A 20,756-nucleotide genomic window follows, 5' to 3' on the forward strand; every position below is an offset into this window, starting at 1 on the left:
ACTTGCGCCAGACGCCATCTTGGTATAGGAGTTAGCGCACGTCCTAATGCCGAACATTGGAAGCATGTAAAGTAAGGAGAAAATGGCTGCAATCAGTGAGCAACGCTGATTTAAAGTGATAGACACAATTTTCGAAGTTAACGTTCAACTCAACGCACGGTCTTATCCCTGATTATCTAAACGTTTCTTACAGTGCCTGAAGGACCCCCCCCACCAGTTCTATTTAAAGGGACCATGCAGGTGTTGCAGGTTAGTTGCTGGATTATTGCTTCTAGCTGCTGGAGGAGTAGGAAGTGTTTTTTGAAGCTCCCTGTTCTTATTGAGAGTTCCTACACTACTTTTGAGAGTGCTTTGGCAGGTATTGCCTTACGGGTCGGAAAGTTACAACCCTGGTGGAACAACATTCCTGCCAACCATGGGCGGTCTGCTAGGGCTCCCGCTGGGCATTGAGCATGACTGGAAGCATGCAGAGAGGCCACGCCCAGCAGGTCAAGCTGCGAGGAGGCGGACGAGGAGGAGGCACAGGGCACTGAGCAGAAGGCCCTACCCAATGAGGGCCTTCAGGAATCAATTCTCTTACCTCAACATGACTGAGGAGGATTGCATCCGACACCTGAGGTTCACCAAGGAAGCCGTCACGAGATCTGTCAACCACAACTGCAGCCTCAGAGAAGAGCGAGGACAGCATTGCCTGTGGCTGTGAAGGCCACCGTGGCACTGAACTTCTACGGCTCAGGAGCATTTCAGGCGTCTGCTGGCGACATGTGAAACAGCTCGCAGTTTGCAGTGCACTGCTGCATAAGGGAGGTCACAGATGCACTGTACCACATGAGGAACAGGTTCATCACCTTCCCTCTCAACAGAGACAATCAGATCGAGCGAGCACGGGGGTTCGCCCGCATTGCTGGCTTCCCCATGGTGCATGGTGCCATGGATTGCACACATATTGCCCTGCGTGCCCCGCACATCAACTCGGCTGTCTTCGTCAATTGAAAGGGCTTCCACTCCCTCAAGGTGCAGCTGGTGTGCGAGCACACGCATCGCATCATGGAGATCGATGCCCGTTACCCTGGGAGCAGTCACGATGCCTTCGTCATGCGGCAGTCCAACGTGCCAGCTATCTTTCATCCGACTTGGCAAATCGAAGGCTGGCTACTAGGTGACAAGGGCTATCCCCTCACGACGTGGCTCATGACACCGGTCAGGAATCCACGCACACGTGCACAGCAGGCCTATAATGAGAGCCATGCTGCCACACGCAACATCGTGGAGCACACCACAGGCCTCCTCAAACAACGCTTCTGCTACCTAGATCGGTCTGGAGGAGCCCTGCAGTACTCCCCTGGGCGGGTGGGCAGATTCATGGTGGTCTGCTGCATGCTGCACAACCTCACCATCATGAAGGACCAGCCTTTGCCACCAATGACTGCAGAAGATCCTGAACCAGAGGTGGAGGAGAAGGTTGAGGAGGAAGAGGCGGAGGAGCAGGAAGAAGAAGAGGCTGAGGAGGAGCAGGAGGAAGGGGTGGAGCCGGAAGAGGAGGTGGAGGAAGACGCAAGGTTGCAGCAAGAACCACACGCCTTATCTGCAAGGGCTGTGCGAGCTTGCCTGATCCGTGCCCGCTATCAATAATTGGAACTATATCCCCCAATTCACCAACAGTCCTACACTCCCCACCTTTCCCCTCCCACAAGACAATCAAATCGCCCTCCATCAGATTATACATTGGAGTCCCTCTCAGCTCATTGCATGAATAAAAACCACCACCAAATGCCAAATCAAACTCTCATTTATGGATTAATAAATGAAAATATGCAAACATAACAGAACTATTCACCCTTGTGCCTGACCTTAGTGCCTGTTGACCGTGTGCCTTTACCTATCCTAGTGCTCCTACGAGGTGCTTCCCCAGTGGCTGGAGCATGGGTGGTAGAAGGCTGCTGGCTTTCAATGGAGGATCGTCCAGCTGGCCTTGGAGGACGACCTCGAGCAGCTCTGGGCTGAGAGGGCCTGGCTTCAGTCTGCACCATCTCAGCATGGGCTGCAGCAGTCTGGCCTGGAACAACGGGTGTCACACGGCCCTATTTAGTGGCCCACGGGGGAAAAATTGGATGGGGGCTGTTTTTGGGCGTGGGTAGCGTGATGTGCTGTTACCCTGCACCCGATGGTTCCTGGGCAGCCCACTGGAGGATCAGCGTTACCTGCAATCAGCGTTCCATTCCCTGCACCTGGAATCAATGCAATTCGCACTTTCCACCACCAGGGGGAGCTCAATCTCTTAAAGGGAGGATGTTTCTTAGAAATCTCTTAAAGGTAGCTGGTACCTGGTATTTGCTGAAAATAACAGTCTACTGTCTGCACGGAGTCTGAACGGACATCAGACATCGCACACGTAAAACACAGATGCAGATCCCATCCCTATGTTTACACACTGATGAGTTATGTTAAAACATTGAATAAAGGTTGTGCACTACTAAATCCCACATCCTCCAATCTGCACACCAGACCTCACCAATCTGCCGATCTGAGTTTGTACCAGGCCTGTGAGACCGCATGCACCAAGGTTCACTGCTGATGCACGCGAGACCTTGGGTGCAAGAGGTGGACAGAAGGAGGGGAATCCCATAACCACGGGGGGGGGGGGGGGGGGGGGGGCAAGAGGCCCTCCAGACATATACCCAAAAGGCAGTGGGAGGCAGCGGGGGACGAAGTCAGTGCCAGGCTCACAGCATCATGAACATGGACGCAGTGCAGGAAGAAGTTCAATGATTTGACATGAGTGGTCAAGGTGAGTGAGGTCAACTGTCAAGTGGTGTCTCCGACCAACTGCACCACACACTACACCCCCCATCACCCACACACCAATAAACTCTCTCCATCAGTACTCAACTCTTCCAATCAGATGCTTCCTCTCACCCTCACACATTACCACTGTTTCAAGCCGCCCACCCACAACTCACAGGCCCCACACACTGGCAGCTATTCAACCATGACAGACACATCACCCAGACACACGTCCCGCTTTCTTGCAGGAGAAGGTGGCGCATATCAAGAGGCAGCAAGTGGCCGTGGCATTTAGCCCCTCGAGCCTGTTCCGCCATTCAGTGAGATCATGGCGGACCTGTGACCTAACTCCATATACCCGCCTTAGCCCCATATCCCTCAATACCCTTGGTCCACAGAAATCTATCAATCTCAGATTTAACTTTCACAATTGAGCTAGCATCAACTGCCGTCTGTAGAACAGCGTTCCAAACATCTCCCACCCTTTGAGTGTAGAAGCATTTCCTAACTTCACTCCTGCACGTCCTGGCTCTAAATGTTAGGCTCTGTCCCCGTGTCCTAGTATTGAAGTCTAGGAGACCTCCAAAAACAGGTACAAATGTCTCGGCAGCCAGAGGCAATAATCCAGCCACTAACCTGTAAATCCTGCATGGCTCCTTTAAATAGCGCTGGTGGGGGGTCCTCCAGACACTCTAAGACACGTTCAGATGATCGGGGTTAAGACTGCGTTGAGTTGAGCGTTAAATCCCAAAATGGTGTCTATCACTTTAAATCAGCGTTGTACACTGATTGAAGCCATTTTCTCCCCACTTTACATGATTCCAGCGTCCGTTATCTGCGCCTGCGCTAACTCCTATACCAAGATGGCGTCTGGCGCACGTCACGCAGGAAACGCGTGAGCATCCAAGACGCCATCTTGGATGTCGGAGATGTCGTGTAGCGCCAAAACAACGGGCGTTACACGGCCCAATTTAGTGTCCAAGGAGTTTGCAAAGGGATATAGACAGGTTAAGTGAGTGGGCAAGAAGGTGGCAGATGGAATATAATGTGGGGTAATGTGAGGTTATTCACTTTGGTAGGAAGAATAGAAAAACAGAATATTTTTTAAATGGTGAGAAACTGTTAAATGTTGGTGTTCAGAGAGATTTGGGTGTCCTCGTACAAGAAACACAGAAAATTAACATGAAGGTAAAGCAGGCAATTAGGAAAGCAAATGGCATGTTGGCCTTTATTGCAAGGGGGTTGGAGTACAAGAGTAAGGAAGTACAATTGTACAGGGCTTTAGTGAGACCTCACCTGGAGTACTGCGTACAGTTTTGGTCTCCTTATCTAAGGAAGGATAGACTTGCCTTAGATGTGGTGCAATGAAGGTTCACTAGATTAATTCCTGGGATGAGAGGGTTGTCCTATGAGGAGAGATTGAGTAGAATGGGCCAATACTCTCTGGAGTTTAGAAGAATGAGAGGTGATCTCATTGAAACATATAAGATTCTGAGGGGGCTTGACAGGGTAGATGCTGAGAGGCTGTTTCCCCTGGTTGGAGAGTCTAGAACTAGGGGGCATAGTCTCAGGATAAGGGGTCGGTCATTTAGAACTGAGATGAGGAGGAATTTCTTCACTCAGAGGGTTGTGAATCTTTGGAATTCTCTTCCCCAGAGGGCTGTGGATGCTGAGTCACTGAGTATATTCAATTGTAAACAATTTTACAACACCAAGTTATAGTCCAGCAATTTTATTTTAAATTCACAAGCTTTCGGAGATTTTCTCCTTCCTCAGGCAAATGTTTCAAGAGCTCCTTGAAGCCTACGCATTTATACATATAGAACAATACATGGTGTTTACAGACTGCCCCTGCAACTGCCCGTTGCCAAGGCAATCACCGTGTTCAGACAGAGAGGTGTCACCTGCAGAACCCCCGAATACACATTCAACAAAAAAACAAACAGGGAAAAAAAAGAGAAAAAAAACACAGAGAGAGGCAGAAACATCCGGAAGGCAGAGAGAGCCAGCAAATGACCCATTATATTAAAAACAGATAACATTTGTTCGATGGTGGGGTAACGTGTAGCGTGACATGAACCCAAGATCCCGGTTGAGGCCGTCCTCATGGGTGCGGAACTTGGCTATCAATTTCTGCTCGACGATTTTGCGTTGTCGTGTGTCTCGAAGGCCGCCTTGGAGTACGCTTACCCGAAGGTCGGTGGATGAATGTCCATGACTGCTGAAGTGTTCCCCGACTGGGAGGGAACCCTCCTGTTTGGCGATTGTTGCGCGGTGTCCGTTCATCCGTTGTCGCAGCGTCTGCATGGTCTCGCCAATGTACCATGCTCTGGGGCATCCTTTCCTGCAACGTATGAGGTAGACAACGTTGGCCGAGTCACAGGAGTATGAACCATGCACCTGGTGGGTGGTGTCCTCTCGTGTGATGGTGGTATCTGTGTCGATGATCTGGCATGTCTTGCAGAGGTTACCGTGGCAGGGTTGTGTGGCGTCGTGGACGCTGTTCTCTTGAAAGCTGGGTAATTTGCTGCGAACGATGGTCTGTTTGAGGTTGGGTGGCTGTTTAAAGGCGAGTAGTGGAGGTGTGGGGATGGCCATAGCGAGGTGTTTGTCCTCATTGATGACATGTTGAAGGCTGCGGAGAACATGGCGTAGTTTCTCCGCTCCGGGGAAGTACTGGACGACAAAGGGTACTCTGTTGGTTGCGTCCCGTGTTAGTCTCCTGAGGAGGTCTATGCGATTTTTTGCTGTGGCCCGTCGGAACTGTCGATCGATGAGTCGAGCGTCATATCCCGTTCTTACTAGGGCGTCTTTCAGCGTCTGTAGGTGTCCATCGCGTTCCTCCTCGTCTGAGCAGACCCTGTGTATTCGCAGGGCCTGTCCATAGGGGATGGCCTCTTTGACGTGGTTAGGGTGGAAGCTGGAAAAGTGGAGCATCGTGAGGTTGTCCGTGGGCTTGCGGTAGAGTGAGGTGCTGAGGTGCCCGTCTTTGATGGAGATTCAGGTGACACCTCTCTGTCTGAACACGGTGATTGCCTTGGCAACGGGCAGTTGCAGGGGCAGTCTGTAAACACCATGTATTGTTCTATATGTATAAATGCGTAGGCTTCAAGGAGCTCTTGAAACATTTGCCTGAGGAAGGAGAAAATCTCCGAAAGCTTGTGAATTTAAAATAAAATTGCTGGACTATAACTTGGTGTTGTAAAATTGTTTACAATTGTCAACCCCAGTCCATCACTGGCATCTCCACATCATGAGTATATTCAAGGCTGAGATTGATAGATTTTTGGACTCTCGGGGAATCAAGGGATATGGGGATTGGGCGGGAAAGTGGAGTTGAGGTTGAAGATCAGCCATGATCTGATTGAATGGTGGAGCAGGATCGAGGGGCCGAATGGCCTACTCCTGCTCCTATTTCTTATGTTCTTATGGAAGCACTGGAGCAGGTGCAAAAAAGAGTCACAAGAATGTTACCAGAACTGAGAGGATCTACTTAGCAGGTAAGGCTGAACATGTTGGGGATCTTTACTCTCGAAAAGAGAAGGCTGTGGGGTGACCTGATACAGGTCTTTAAGACTATAAAAGGGTTTGATAGGGTCGACGGAGAGAAAATGTTTCAACTTGTCACTGATAAATCCAATAGCGAATTCAGGAGAAACTTCTTTATCCAAAGAGTGGTTAGAATGTGGAACTCACTCCCACAAGGAGTAGTTGAGGCGAATAGCATAGATACAGTTAAGGGGAAGTTAGATAAACACGAGGGAGAAAGGAATAGAAGGATATGGTGATAGGGTGAGATGAAATAGGGAGGGAGGAGGCTCGTGTGGAGCATAAACACCGGCATGGACCTGTTGGGCCGAATGGCCTGGTTCTGAGCTGGAGACTCGATGTAACTCCAACAAGTGCCAGGCAATGACCATCTCCAACAAGAGAGAGTCTAACCACCTCCCCTTGACATTCAATGGCATTACCATCGCCGAATCCCCCACCATCAACATCCTGGGGGTCACCATTGACCAGAAACTTAACTGGACCAGCCATATAAATACTATGGCTACATGAGCAGGTCAGAGGCTGGGTATTCTGCGGCGAGTGACTCACCTCCTGACTCCCCAAAGCCTTTCCACCATCTACAAGGCACAAGTCAGGAGTGTGATGGAATACTCTCCACTTGCCTGGATGGGTGAAGCTCCAACAACACTCAAGAAGCTCAACACCATCCAGGACAAAGCAGCCCGCTTGATTGGCACCCCATCGACCACCCTAAACATTCACTCCCTTCACCACCAGCGCACAGTGACTGCAGTGTGTACCATCCACAGGATGCACTGCAGCAACTCGCCAAGGCTTCTTCGACAGCACCTCCCAAACCCGCGACCTCTACCACCTAGAAGGACAAGGGCAGCAGGCTCATGGGAACAACACCACCTGCACGTTCCCCTCCAAGTCACACACCATCCCGACTTGGAAATATATTGCCGTTCCTTCATCGTCGCTGGGTCAAAATCCTGGAACTCCCTTCCTAACAGCACTGTGGGAGAACCGTCACCACACGGACTGCAGCGGTTCAAGAAGGCGGCTCACCACCACCTTCTCAAGGGCAATTAGGGATGGGCAATAAATGCCGGCCTCGCCAGCGACGCCCACATCCCATGAACGAATGAAAAAAACCCCATCAACCATCATTTAATTATCGCACAGAACGTGGCCATTCGATCCATCGGACCGGTGCTAGCTCCTCAACTGGAGCTGTTTTCTCCATTCTGTGTTCCTCCAACCAAAATTAACCACTGCATACCTTCCTGGAATCATAGAATGATACAACACAGAAAGAGGCCATTCGGTCCATCATGCTTGTGCTGGTAAATAAAAAATGAAATTCGATATAGCAAAGTGTGAAGTGTCATCATAGTATCATAGTGGGTACAGCACAGGAGGAGGCCATTCGGCCCATCGTGCCTGTGCCGACTCTTTGAAAGATCTATCCAATTCGTCCCATTCCCCTGCTCTTTCCCCAGAGCCCTGTAAATGTTTCCTTTTCAAGTATTTCTCCAATTCCTTTTTGAAAGTTATTATTGAATCTGCTTCCACCGCCCTTTCAGGCAGTGAATTCCAGATCAGAACAACTCACTGTTTAAAAACAATGTTTCCTCATCTCCCCTCTGGTTCTTTTGCCGATCACCTTAAATCTGTGTCCTCTGGTTACCGACCCTCCTGCCACTGGAAACAGTTTCTCCTTATTTACTCTATCAAAACTGTTCATGATTTTGAACACCTCGATCAAATCTCCTCGCAACCTTCTCTGTTCCAAGGAGAACAACCCCAGCTTCTCCAGTCTATCCACGTAACTAAAGTCCCTCATCCCTGGAATCAGTCTAGTAAATCTCTTCTGCACCCTCTCTAAGGCCTTAGAAGTGGTTCTTTTCGGTAGGAGGAATAAGGAAGTCATTTATTCCTTAGATGATAAGAAACTAAATGGGGTAGAGGAGCAGAGATCTGGGAATACAGATACATAAATCACTAAAAGTAGCAGAAGTTGATAAGGCCATAAAGAGTGCAAACATGGTACTGGGTTCATTTCTGGAGGCACAGCATACAAAAGCAGGGAGTTAATGTTCAATTTATACAGAACCTTTGTTAGATCCCCCTGAACCTTGGCCCCCTGAACCTTGGACCCCCTGAACCTTGGGCCCCCTGAACCTTGGGCCCCCTGAACCTTGGGCCCCCTGAACCTTGGACCCCCTGAACCTTGGACCCCCTGAACCTTGGACCCCCTGAACCTTGGGCCCCTGAACCTTGACCCCCCTGAAACTTGACCCACTGAACCTTGGGCCAGGTCCATTCCCTGAGGGGTTGGTTGTTGGAAGTTTCTTTCTGAAGCAGGTGGGGACTTTGTTAGGATGTGTCGATGGTAGCCTGGTGGGATGGAGTCTGAGGGCAGAGCTTCAGCTGGCTTGACCATTTAAAGATCTTAAAAGTGAAGGCTTTGACTTCTTGGTGAGTATTTTTTCCTCTGCCGTTAATTTATCTCCCATGCCATTAATTTGTTCCCCTTCACTGGTACCAGTGGGTCTTTCAGTGGTGTTCTGTGGGCAGATACTGTGAGACCGTCCCAACTCTCCACTCCATCCACCAAGGACTCTGTGTGTTTACTTCCAGTGATGACATGGTGACCAGGAGATGTATCATGAACCTGAGGGAGAAGTCGAACTGCAGTGTTCCAGCGTACAAATTTGCCACGTTATCGAAATGTTGTGTCCGGGTGAGCAGAGGAGAGCGGGGGGGATTCAGAGCCCTGTATCCTGAACAAGAAACTCATTCACATGGGTGAGATCTCAGAGCAGGGACTGAGGGGGAGGGGGAGCTGAGGGGGAGGGGAGCGGGGACTGAGGGGAGGGGGAGCGGGGGCTGAGGGGGAACGGGGAGCGGGGTAGGGGATCGGGGACTGAGGAGAAAGGGGATGGGGAGGGGGTGGAGAGGGAGATGTGACGGGAAGGGTTGGGGGAGCGGAGGGGATGGGGAGGGATTGGGAGGGTAGGGGCAGAGGGGGATGGGGAGGTTGGAGAGGGAGGGGAAGAGGGTGGGGAGGGATGGCCGGGTGAGTATGGGGAGGAAGTGGGGTGGAGGCGGGGGAGGGGGTGGAATGGGAGATTAGGGTGGGGATGGAGGTCAGGAGTGAGGTCGGGAGGGGGAGGGGAGAGGATGGGTAGGGGATGGGGGAATGGGGTGGGGAAGGGGAGGGGGTAGGGGGCAGAGGGGGAGGGGAAGTTGGAGAGGAGGGGTATGGGGATTTGGTGGAGGGGCAGATGACGGTGGGGAGTGAGGTCGAGTGGAGGAGGGGATGGGATGGGGAAGGGGAGGGGGTAGGGGCAGAGGGGGAGGGGAGGTTGGAGAGGGAGGGGTATGGGGATTGGGTGGAGGGGCAGATGACGGTGGGGAGTGAGGTCGAGTGGAGGAGGGGAGGGGATGGGATGCGGAGAGGCAGGGGAGGGGAGGGGGAGGAGTGTGGAGAGATGGGGAGGGAGGAATGGAGAGGGGAGGGAGGAATGGAGAGGGTAGGGGTGGGGAGGGGAGGGGAGGGAGCGGGTGGGGGAGGGAGGGATGGAGAGGGGAGGGGATGGGGAGGGAGGGGGAGGGGTGGGAGGGGGAGGGGAGGGGGTGGGCAGGGAGGGGGAGGGGAGGGATGGGGTGGGCAGGGAGGGGGAGGGGAGGGATGGGGAGGGGAGGATGGGGAGGGGAGGGAGGGAAGGGATGGGGAGGGGAGGGGGTGGGCAGGGAGGTCAGGAGAGGGAGTGGTGGGGGTGGGGGTGGGGGAGGGGTTGGAGTGGGAGATGGAGTGGGGAGGCGTTGGGGAGAGGTTGGGGAGGGTGGTTGGGTGAGGGGAGGGGAGGAAGGGGAGAGTCACAATCAGAGAATCATAGAAAGGTTACAGCACGGAAGGAGGCCGTTCGGCCCATCGAGTCTGTGCTGGCTCGATCCAACAGCAATCCAGCTAGTCCCACTCCCACACCCTTTCCCCGTAGCCCTGCAAATTTTTTCCTTTCAAGTACTTATCCAGTTCCCTTTTGAAGGCCATGATTGAATCTGCCTCCACCACCCCCTCGGGCAGAGCATTCCAGATCCTAACCACTCGCTGGGTAAAAAAGTTTTTCCTCATGTCACCTTTGGTTCTTTTGCCAATCACCTTAAATCTGTGTCCTCTGGTTCTTGACCCTTCCACCAATGGGAACAGTTTCTCTCTATCTACTCTGTCTGGACCCTTCATGATTTTGAATACCTCGATCAAATCCCCTCGCAACCATCTCTGTTCCAAGAACAACCCCAGCTTCTCCAGTCTATCCACGTAACTAAAGTCCCTCATCCCTGGAATCATTCTAGTAAATCTCTTCTGCACCCTCTCTAAGGCCTTCACATCTTTCCTAAAGTGCGGTGCCCAGAACTGGACACAATACTCCAGTTGTGGTCGAACCAGTGTTTTATAAAGGTTCAACATAACTTCCTTGCTTTTGTACTCTATGCCTCTATTTATAAAGCCCAGGATCCCGTATGTTTTTTTAACCACTTTCTCAACCTGCCCTGCCACCTTCAGTGATTTGTGCACATATACCCCCAGATCCCTCTGTTCCTGTACCCCTTTTAGAGTTGTGCCCTCTAGTTTATATTGCCTCTCCTCATTCTTCCTACCGAAATGTATCACTTCGCATTTTTCTGCGTTAAATTTCACCTGCCACGTGTCCGCCCATTCCACCAGCCTGTCTATATCCTCTGGAAGTCTATCACTATCCTCCTCACTGTTCACACTTCCAAGTTTTATGCCATCTGCAAATTTTGAAATTGTGCCCTGTACACCCAAGTCCAAGTCATTAATATATATCAAGAAAAGCAGTGGTCCCAGCACCGACCCCTGGGGAACACCACTGTACACCTCCCTCCAGTCCGAAAAACAACCGTTCACCATTACGGAGGGGGGGATTCACCATCGGAGGAGGGGGGGATTCACCGTCGGAGGAGGGGGAGATTCACCATCGGAGGAGGGGGGGATTCACCATCGGAGGAGGGGGGGATTCACCATCGGAGGAGGGGGGGATTCACCGTCGGAGGAGGGGGGGATTCACCGTCGGAGGAGGGGGAGATTCACCATCGGAGGAGGGGGAGATTCACCATCGGAGGAGGGGGGAGATTCACCGTCGGAGGAGGGGGGGATTCACCGTCGGAGGTGGGGGAGATTCACCATCGGAGGAGGGGGGGGATTCACCGTCGGAGGAGGGGGGAGATTCACCGTCGGAGGAGGGGGAGATTCACCGTCGGAGGAGGGGGAGATTCACCGTCGGAGGAGGGGGAGATTCACCGTCGGAGGAGGGGGAGATTCACCGCCGGAGGAGGGGGAGATTCACCGTCGGAGGAGGGGGAGATTCACCGTCGGAGGAGGGGGAGATTCACCATCGGAGGAGGGGGAGATTCACCATCGGAGGAGGGGGGGATTCACCGTCGGAGGAGGGGGGGATTCACCATCAGAAGGTGGTCCAGGGGATGTTCTCCTTACCATGTCTCAAGAACAGTTGTAGTTTGCCATGTTGCTCACGATGACGCCCTGCACAAGGGCTGTGTGATTATTGTCCCTAAGGGGGAGGGAGAGGCAGGATGGGAGATCAGCCCGTGTCCTGCTCTGATTAAGCTGGCATCGCACTCTCCGCCTACCCCTCTGGCATTCAGGTCAGGCCCACTGTGTGAACAGGAGCCTCTCTCCCCCTCATTTATAGTCGGGGAGTGGCTTTGCCTGTGCTCTGTCCAAGGACATGGTGATAATAATGGCCGATCTTTCCTTGCAGTGAAGCCTGGGATTGCTTTCAACGTGACCGTCACAAAACTGATGGAAGCCAAGGAGTTTAAAATCACATGGGAGACGCCCAGAATCCGGTACACGGAGCTCACTAACACTCTGCTTCACCAAGTGGCGTACAGAAGCGCAGACACAGTCTCAGAGGTAACCAGGTCCACTCTTGTCTCGTACCATTCCACTGTATCCTGCAGGTGAATTGTGATCACTATAGGCTGCTGTAACTGTGCACTCTGGGACTTGTGATCACTACAGACGATCCACACACTGTAACTGTGCACAGTGGGACTTGTGATCACTACAGACGATCCACACACTGTAACTGTGCACTATGGGATTGTGATCACTACAGGGACCCACACTCTGTAACTGTACACTATGGGATTGTGATCACTACAGGGACCCACACTCTGTAACTGTACACTATGGGATTGTGATCACTACAGGGACCCACACTCTGTAACTGTACACTATGGGATTGTGATCACTACAGGTGTCTCACACTCTGTAACTGTACACTATGGGATTGTGATCACTACAGGCGACCCACACTCTGTAACTGTGCACTGTGGGATTGTGATCACTACAGGCGACCCACACTCTGTAACTGTACACTGTGGGATTGTGATCACTACAGATGACCCACACTCTGTAACTGTGCACTATGGGATTGTGATCACTACAGGGACCCACACTCTGTAACTGTACACTATGGGATTGTGATCACTACAGGGACCCACACTCTGTAACTGTACACTATGGGATTGTGATCACTACAGGTGTCTCACACTCTGTAACTGTACACTATGGGATTGTGATCACTACAGGCGACCCACACTCTGTAACTGTGCACTGTGGGATTGTGATCACTACAGGCGACCCACACTCTGTAACTGTACACTGTGGGATTGTGATCACTACAGGGACCCACACTCTGTAACTGTACACTGTGGGATTGTGATCACTACAGGTGTCTCACACTCTGTAACTGTACACTATGGGATTGTGATCACTACAGACGACCCACACTCTGTAACTGTGCACTATGGGATTGTGATCACTACAGGCGACCCATACTCTTTAACTGTACACTGTGGGATTGTGATCACTACAGGGACCCACACTCTGTAACTGTACACTATGGGATTGTGATCACTACAGACGACCCACACTCTGCAACTGTGCACTGTGGGATTGTGATCACTACAGGCGACCCACACTCTGTAACTGTGCACTGTGGGATTGTGATCACTACAGACGACCCACACTCTGTAACTGTACACTGTGGGATTGTGATCACTACAGATGACCCACACTCTGTAACTGTGCACTATGGGATTGTGATCACTACAGGTGTCTCACACTCTGTAACTGTACACTATGGGATTGTGATCACTACAGGGACCCACACTCTGTAACTGTGCACTGTGGGATTGTGATCACTACAGGGACCCACACTCTGTAACTGTGCACTATGGGATTGTGATCACTACAGGTGTCTCACACTCTGTAACTGTACACTATGGGATTGTGATCACTACAGGGACCCACACTCTGTAACTGTGCACTGTGGGATTGTGATCACTACAGGGACCCACACTCTGTAACTGTGCACTATGGGATTGTGATCACTACAGGTGTCTCACACTCTGTAATTGTGCACTGTGGGATTGTGATCACTACAGGCGACCCACACTCTGTAACTGTGCACTATGGGATTGTGATCACTACAGACGACCCACACTCTGTAACTGTACACTGTGGGATTGTGATCACTACAGGTGTCTCACACTCTGTAACTGTGCACTATGGGATTGTGATCACTACAGATGACCCACACTCTGTAACTGTGCACTATGGGATTGTGATCACTACAGGGACCCACACTCTGTAACTGTGCACTATGGGATTGTGATCACTACAGGTGTCTCACACTCTGTAACTGTACACTATGGGATTGTGATCACTACAGGCGACCCACACTCTGTAACTGTGCACTGTGGGATTGTGATCACTACAGACGACCCACACTCTGTAACTGTACACTGTGGGATTGTGATCACTACAGGGACCCACACTCTGTAACTGTGCACTGTGGGATTGTGATCACTACAGGGACCCACACTCTGTAACTGTGCACTGTGGGATTGTGATCACTACAGGGACCCACACTCTGTAACTGTGCACTATGGGATTGTGATCACTACAGGGACCCACACTCTGTAACTGTGCACTATGGGATTGTGATCACTACAGGGACCCACACTCTGTAACTGTACACTGTGGGATTGTGATCACTACAGGGACCCACACTCTGTAACTGTGCACTGTGGGATTGTGATCACTACAGGCGACCCATACTCTGTAACTGTGCACTGTGGGATTGTGATCACTACAGGCGACCCATACTCTGTAACTGTGCACTGTGGGATTGTGATCACTACAGGCGACCCATACTCTGTAACTGTGCACTGTGGGATTGTGATCACTACAGGGACCCACACTCTGTAACTGTGCACTATGGGATTGTGATCACTACAGGTGTCTCACACTCTGTAACTGTACACTATGGGATTGTGATCACTACAGGGACCCACACTCTGTAACTGTGCACTGTGGGATTGTGATCACTACAGGGACCCACACTCTGTAACTGTACACTGTGGGATTGTGATCACTACAGGCGACCCACACTCTGTAACTGTGCACTATGGGATTGTGATCACTACAGATGACCCACACTCTGTAACTGTACACTGTGGGATTGTGATCACTACAGGTGTCTCACACTCTGTAACTGTGCACTATGGGATTGTGATCACTACAGATGACCCACACTCTGTAACTGTGCACTATGGGATTGTGATCACTACAGGGACCCACACTCTGTAACTGTGCACTATGGGATTGTGATCACTACAGGTGTCTCACACTCTGTGACTGTACACTATGGGATTGTGATCACTACAGGCGACCCACACTCTGTAACTGTGCACTGTGGGATTGTGATCACTACAGGCGACCCACACTCTGTAACTGTACACTGTGGGATTGTGATCACTACAGGGACCCATACTCTGTAACTGTACACTGTGGGATTGTGATCACTACAGGGACCCACACTCTGTAACTGTGCACTGTGGGATTGTGATCACTACAGGCGACCCATACTCTGTAACTGTGCACTGTGGGATTGTGATCACTACAGGCGACCCATACTCTGTAACTGTGCACTGTGGGATTGTGATCACTACAGGGACCCACACTCTGTAACTGTACACTGTGGGATTGTGATCACTACAGACGACCCACACTCTGTAACTGTGCACTGTGGGATTGTGATCACTACAGGGACCCACACTCTGTAACTGTGCACTATGGGATTGTGATCACTACAGGGACCCACACTCTGTAACTGTGCACTGTGGGATTGTGATCACTACAGGGACCCACACTCTGTAACTGTACACTGTGGGATTGTGATCACTACAGGGACCCACACTCTGTAACTGCACTATGGGATTGTGATCACTACAGGCGACCCATACTCTGTAACTGTGCACTGTGGGATTGTGATCACTACAGGCGACCCATACTCTGTAACTGTGCACTGTGGGATTGTGATCACTACAGGGACCCACACTCTGTAACTGTACACTGTGGGATTGTGATCACTACAGGGACCCACACTCTGTAACTGTGCACTATGGGATTGTGATCACTACAGGTGTCTCACACTCTGTAACTGTACACTATGGGATTGTGATCACTACAGGTGTCTCACACTCTGTAACTGTACACCATGGGATTGTGATCACTACAGGTGTCTCACACTCTGTAACTGTGCACTATGGGATTGTGATCACTACAGACGACCCACACTCTGTAACTGTGCACTATGGGATTGTGATCACTACAGGCGACCCATACTCTGTAACTTGTGATCATTGCAGGCTGTTCACACTCTTTTCACTTCTCTCCTTTCTGCACCAGGAGCACCTGAATGTAACTGCCTGCTCACTGAGATTGTTGATGAAGAATCTAATTGCCAAGTCCCAGTACACGATTCGGATCCGATCAGCTCCTGATCAGAATTATTTCAAGGGGATGTGGAGTGACTGGAGTCAGACTGTGTATTTCGAAACCCCACCGACTGAATATTCATTCACTGCAGGTAAACGAACCCAGCGAGGGCTTGATTCACACCTGTGGGGTACATAACCATAGGGGCATAATGTGTACACAAACACCGTGGTACACACATACACCCACACACACATATACATACAATGTGGCACACACTGTGAGATGCACACTTACAATGTGGGATACACACCTACACAGACATGCATGTACACACTGGGGTATACATATAATGTGAGATGCGTAAATACACTCACACACACATATACACACACACACACACACATTGTGATAACACATGCACACGCTTATGAGGTACACACAGATACCCACACACACATATACACATACTTGGGGGTATACATAGAATGTGAGGTACACACATACACCTACATGCACATATACACATATTGTGGTACACACATGCACACACTATGAGGTACACACGTATACCCACAAACACATATACATATACTGTGGGCTACACATACAATGTGGGTACACACTTACACCCACACACACACTCCCATGCATATATACACACACTGTGGAAATATATCGCCGTTCCTTCATCGTCGCTGGGTCAAAATCCTGGAACTCCCTTCCTAACAGCACTGTGGGAGAACCGTCACCACACGGACTGCAGCGGTTCAAGAAGGCGGCTCACCACCACCTTCTCAAGGGCAATTAGGGATGGGCAATAAATGCCGGCCTCGCCAGCGATGCCCACATCCCATGAACAAATAATAAAAAGATACAGACAAGCACACTGTGGCCCATGGTACAGAGGTATACAAACAGTATAGGGTATCTATATATATGTATACACACTATCTATGGGGTATACACACAGGTGTACATGCATACTGTGGGAGGCACACGGAAGGGGTATTCACAATCACTGTGGGGTATTCAGACACTCACCGTGAGGTATACGCGGACAATTTCTGAGGCGGTAACAGACATGGTGGATAGGAAATGGAGTGGATGGAGTGTACATGGACTTTGGGAAAGTCTTTGATAAGGGATCACACAGGTGGTTACTAAAGGTTAAGGGTTATGGAATCATGCAAACCGGATTAAAAATTGGTTCGAAGGGAGGAAACGGAGAGGAGGAGCTGTGGGCAGTTTCTCCGAATGGTTTAGAAGTGGATAGTGGTGTCCCACAGGGTTCAGTTCTGGGGCTCCTTCTGTTCACTGCACATATCAATGGTTTGGATATTGACCGAGAGAGAGTGTGTTGGAATTTGCAAATGGAATTAAAGTAAGAGTTATAGATCATTCTTCAGAAGACCAAAGGAAACTATAAAGTGATATTGATGTGGTGGGGAATGGGCTAAAAAGTGACAGATGGGAATTCAATGTCAGTGTGAGGCGATACATTTTGGTAAAATAATAAGAGTAATGATCCTGTGAATGGTAATCGGCTCGGGCTGGGGGAGAGCGGAGGGATTTGGGGGCAGGGTCAATGGACATTAAAGGCAGCACCTCGGTGAGAAAAAAAGCGAGAGGAATTCTAGGTTTTATCACAAGAGGCACAGAATATAAAAGCCAAGAGGTAATGATGGGCTAATATAAAACCTTGAAATGACCTGAGTTGGAGTACTGTGCGCAGTATTGGGCTCCACACTATAGGAAGGATATCGAGGCTTCAGAGAGGGTACGAGACAGATTCACTCGGAGGCTGCCTGGTGTGTGGAAATACAAATCGAGACGGAGACTTGAAAAATCGGGGCTTTGTTCATTAGAATAACACAGATTACGGGGCGATGATAGAAGTGTTTACAGCGATGGATCAATGGGACAGGGTAGATAGAATCAGAGTGTTCCCAGAAGATCAGGGTCTAGAACGAGGGGCCATCGATACAGGGTTAAATGGAAGAGATTTCAAACAGAGGGCAGGAGAAACTTCTTCACAGAGAGCTAGGAGGCCGTGGGATTCACTTCCGGGGTTAGTGATTGAGGCAGAAACTGCGGCAACATTCAGGGTCAGATTGGAGGGGTGGGTGAAGGAACAGAGGTTGAAGGGATATGGGGACAGGGAGGGGAAATGTGATTAGAATTATTTGCTGTGTGGAGGGTAAACACGGAGAGGGACTGGTGGGGACCGAATGGCCTGATTCTGTGTTGTAACATAAGCAACTCGCCAAGGCTTCTTCGACAGCACCTCCCAAACCCACGACCTCTACCATCTAGAAGGGCAAGAGCAGCAGGCACATGGGAACAACACCAGCTGCACGTTCCCCTCCAAGTCACACACCATCCCGACTTGGAAATATATCGCCGTTCCTTCATCGTCGCTGGGTCAAAATCCTGGAACTCCCTTCCTAACAGCACTGTGGGAGAACCATCACCACACGGACTGCAGCGGTTCAAGAAGGCGGCTCACCACCACCTTCTCAAGGGCAATTAGGGATGGGCAATAAATGCCGGCCTCGCCAGCGACGCCCACATCTCATGAACGAATAACAAAAAAAAAACAATTTCTGTGTACATTGTATGGACTGTGCAGTGAACATGGAGACATGGCAGGGGACAAACAGACTAAATATTAACCCCACACATAATGTAAGTGTGGGACACTGAAACATGCAGTGTGAGCTTCATGAACCAATGAAAACTACATGGGAACACTGTAACCTCACCATTCTGATGCTTGGTCATTTTTTGGCCTTTGGTTCCAGGTGTTAAGGTGACGATCTCCTTCCTGATTCTGCTTTTCCTCTTCCTCACTGGACTGAGTGTGTTGTTCTGGGAGAACAGGTCAGTCCCACTTAAAGAGCACAGAATTACATCGTATAACATGTGAGAAAATAACCAGTCCTCCCACAGCCCCTGTACACTCTCCCCAATCATAGACTCACCCCACCCCCATTTAATCTCCTCCCACAGCCCATCGACACTCTCCCCAATTATAGACTCGACCCACCCCATTTAATAGAGTCATAGAGTCATAGAGTTATACAGCACGGATAGAGGCCCTTCGGCCCATCGTGTCCACGCCGGCCATCAGCCCTGTCTACTCTAATCCCATATTCCAGCATTTGGTCCGTAGCCTTGTATGCTATGGCATTTCAAGTGCTCCTCCCACAGCCCCTGTACACTCTCCCCAATCATAGACTCTACCTCCCTCCCCATTTAATCTCCTCCCACAGCCCCTGTACACTCTCCCCAATCATAGACTCGACCCACCCCCATTTAATCTCCTCCCAAAGCCCATCCACACTCTCCCCTTCATGGACTCAGTAAACGGTGGGACTGGCCAAATACTTACAATTTCCCACCAATTGCGCCTCAGTTATTCCTGACACAATGTCCACCCGGTTTGGAGAGCTCCCTATTCTGGGTCCCAGAACTATTTCGCATTTTCTCTATGATTTCACATGACGCCAACCTGTTTGTAAATGGCCCACCTTGTTTAATATTTCTATTGTCTGTAGCTACTGAAACCATTCCCCATTGCTCCAGGTGAAAATTCGATAGACTGAAGCCATCGCCCTCATACACCACACAAACTCTGTAACCATCTCACCAACTATGTTTCTTTGGCTCTAGCCTCGTGAATCTCCAGCCCTCCCTTTGTGGGGCATAGGGAGGGGGAGATGCACAGGAACAGTGTCAGAAAATCAGGGAATTCAGTGGGGGGGTTGTTGGGCTGGAGGAGGTTACAAAGATAAGTAGAGGTGAGGCCATGGAGGGATTTGAACACAATGATGGGAACTTCAAAATCGAGGCGTTGCCAGAGCTTAAATCCCTGTACAGCCTATCCTTGTACCCCCGATCCCTGTACCCCCAATCCCGGTACCCCCGATGCCTGTACCCCCCATTCCCTGTACCCCCAATCCCTGTACCCCCAATCCCTGTACCCCTGATCCCTGTACCCCCATTCCCTGTACCCCCAATCCCTGTACCCCCAATCCCTGTACCCCCGATCCCTGTACCCCTGATCCCTGTACCCCTGATCCCTGTACCCCCGATCCCTGTACCCCCAATCCCTGTACCTCCAATCCCTGTACCCCCGATCCCTGTACCCCTGATCCCTGTACCCCCGATCCCTGTACCCCTGATCCCTGTACCCCCGATCCCTGTACCCCTGATCCCTGTACCCCCAATCCCTGTACCCCCAATCCCTGTACCTCCAATCCCTGTACCCCCGATCCCTGTACCCCCGATCCCTGTACCCCCAATCCCTGTACCCCCAATCCCTGTACCCCCGATCCCTGTACCCCCGATCCCTGTACCCCCGATCCCTGTACCCCCAATCCCTGTACCCCCAATCCCTGTACCCCTGATCCCTGTACCCCTGATCCCTGTACCCCCGATCCCTGTACCCCTGATCCCTGTACCCCCAATCCCTGTACAGCCTATCCTTGTACCTCCAATCCCAGTAGCCCAAATCCCTGTAACCCCAATCCCTGTACGCCCAATTCCTGTACCCCCGATCCCTGTACCCCGGATCATTGCAACCCCGATCCCTGTAACCCCGATCCCT

The 20,756-nt window shown here is 50.9% G+C and overlaps 1 protein-coding gene across 1 annotated transcript in view; it reads left to right on the forward strand.

Moving 5' to 3' along the window:
• Window positions 1-20,756, forward strand: part of il7r (interleukin 7 receptor) — a 48,822-nt gene that overhangs the window by 15,845 nt on the left and 12,221 nt on the right. The window contains 5 exon segments of the mRNA XM_067981393.1: window positions 8,944-9,061; window positions 9,063-9,111; window positions 12,114-12,268; window positions 16,115-16,295; window positions 18,949-19,027. Of these exon segments, the coding sequence (XP_067837494.1) occupies window positions 8,944-9,061; window positions 9,063-9,111; window positions 12,114-12,268; window positions 16,115-16,295; window positions 18,949-19,027 (582 nt within the window).

The sequence above is a fragment of the Heptranchias perlo genome, unplaced genomic scaffold (genome assembly GCF_035084215.1).
Source record: "Heptranchias perlo isolate sHepPer1 unplaced genomic scaffold, sHepPer1.hap1 HAP1_SCAFFOLD_716, whole genome shotgun sequence".
In the NCBI taxonomy this organism is placed as follows: domain Eukaryota; kingdom Metazoa; phylum Chordata; class Chondrichthyes; order Hexanchiformes; family Hexanchidae; genus Heptranchias; species Heptranchias perlo.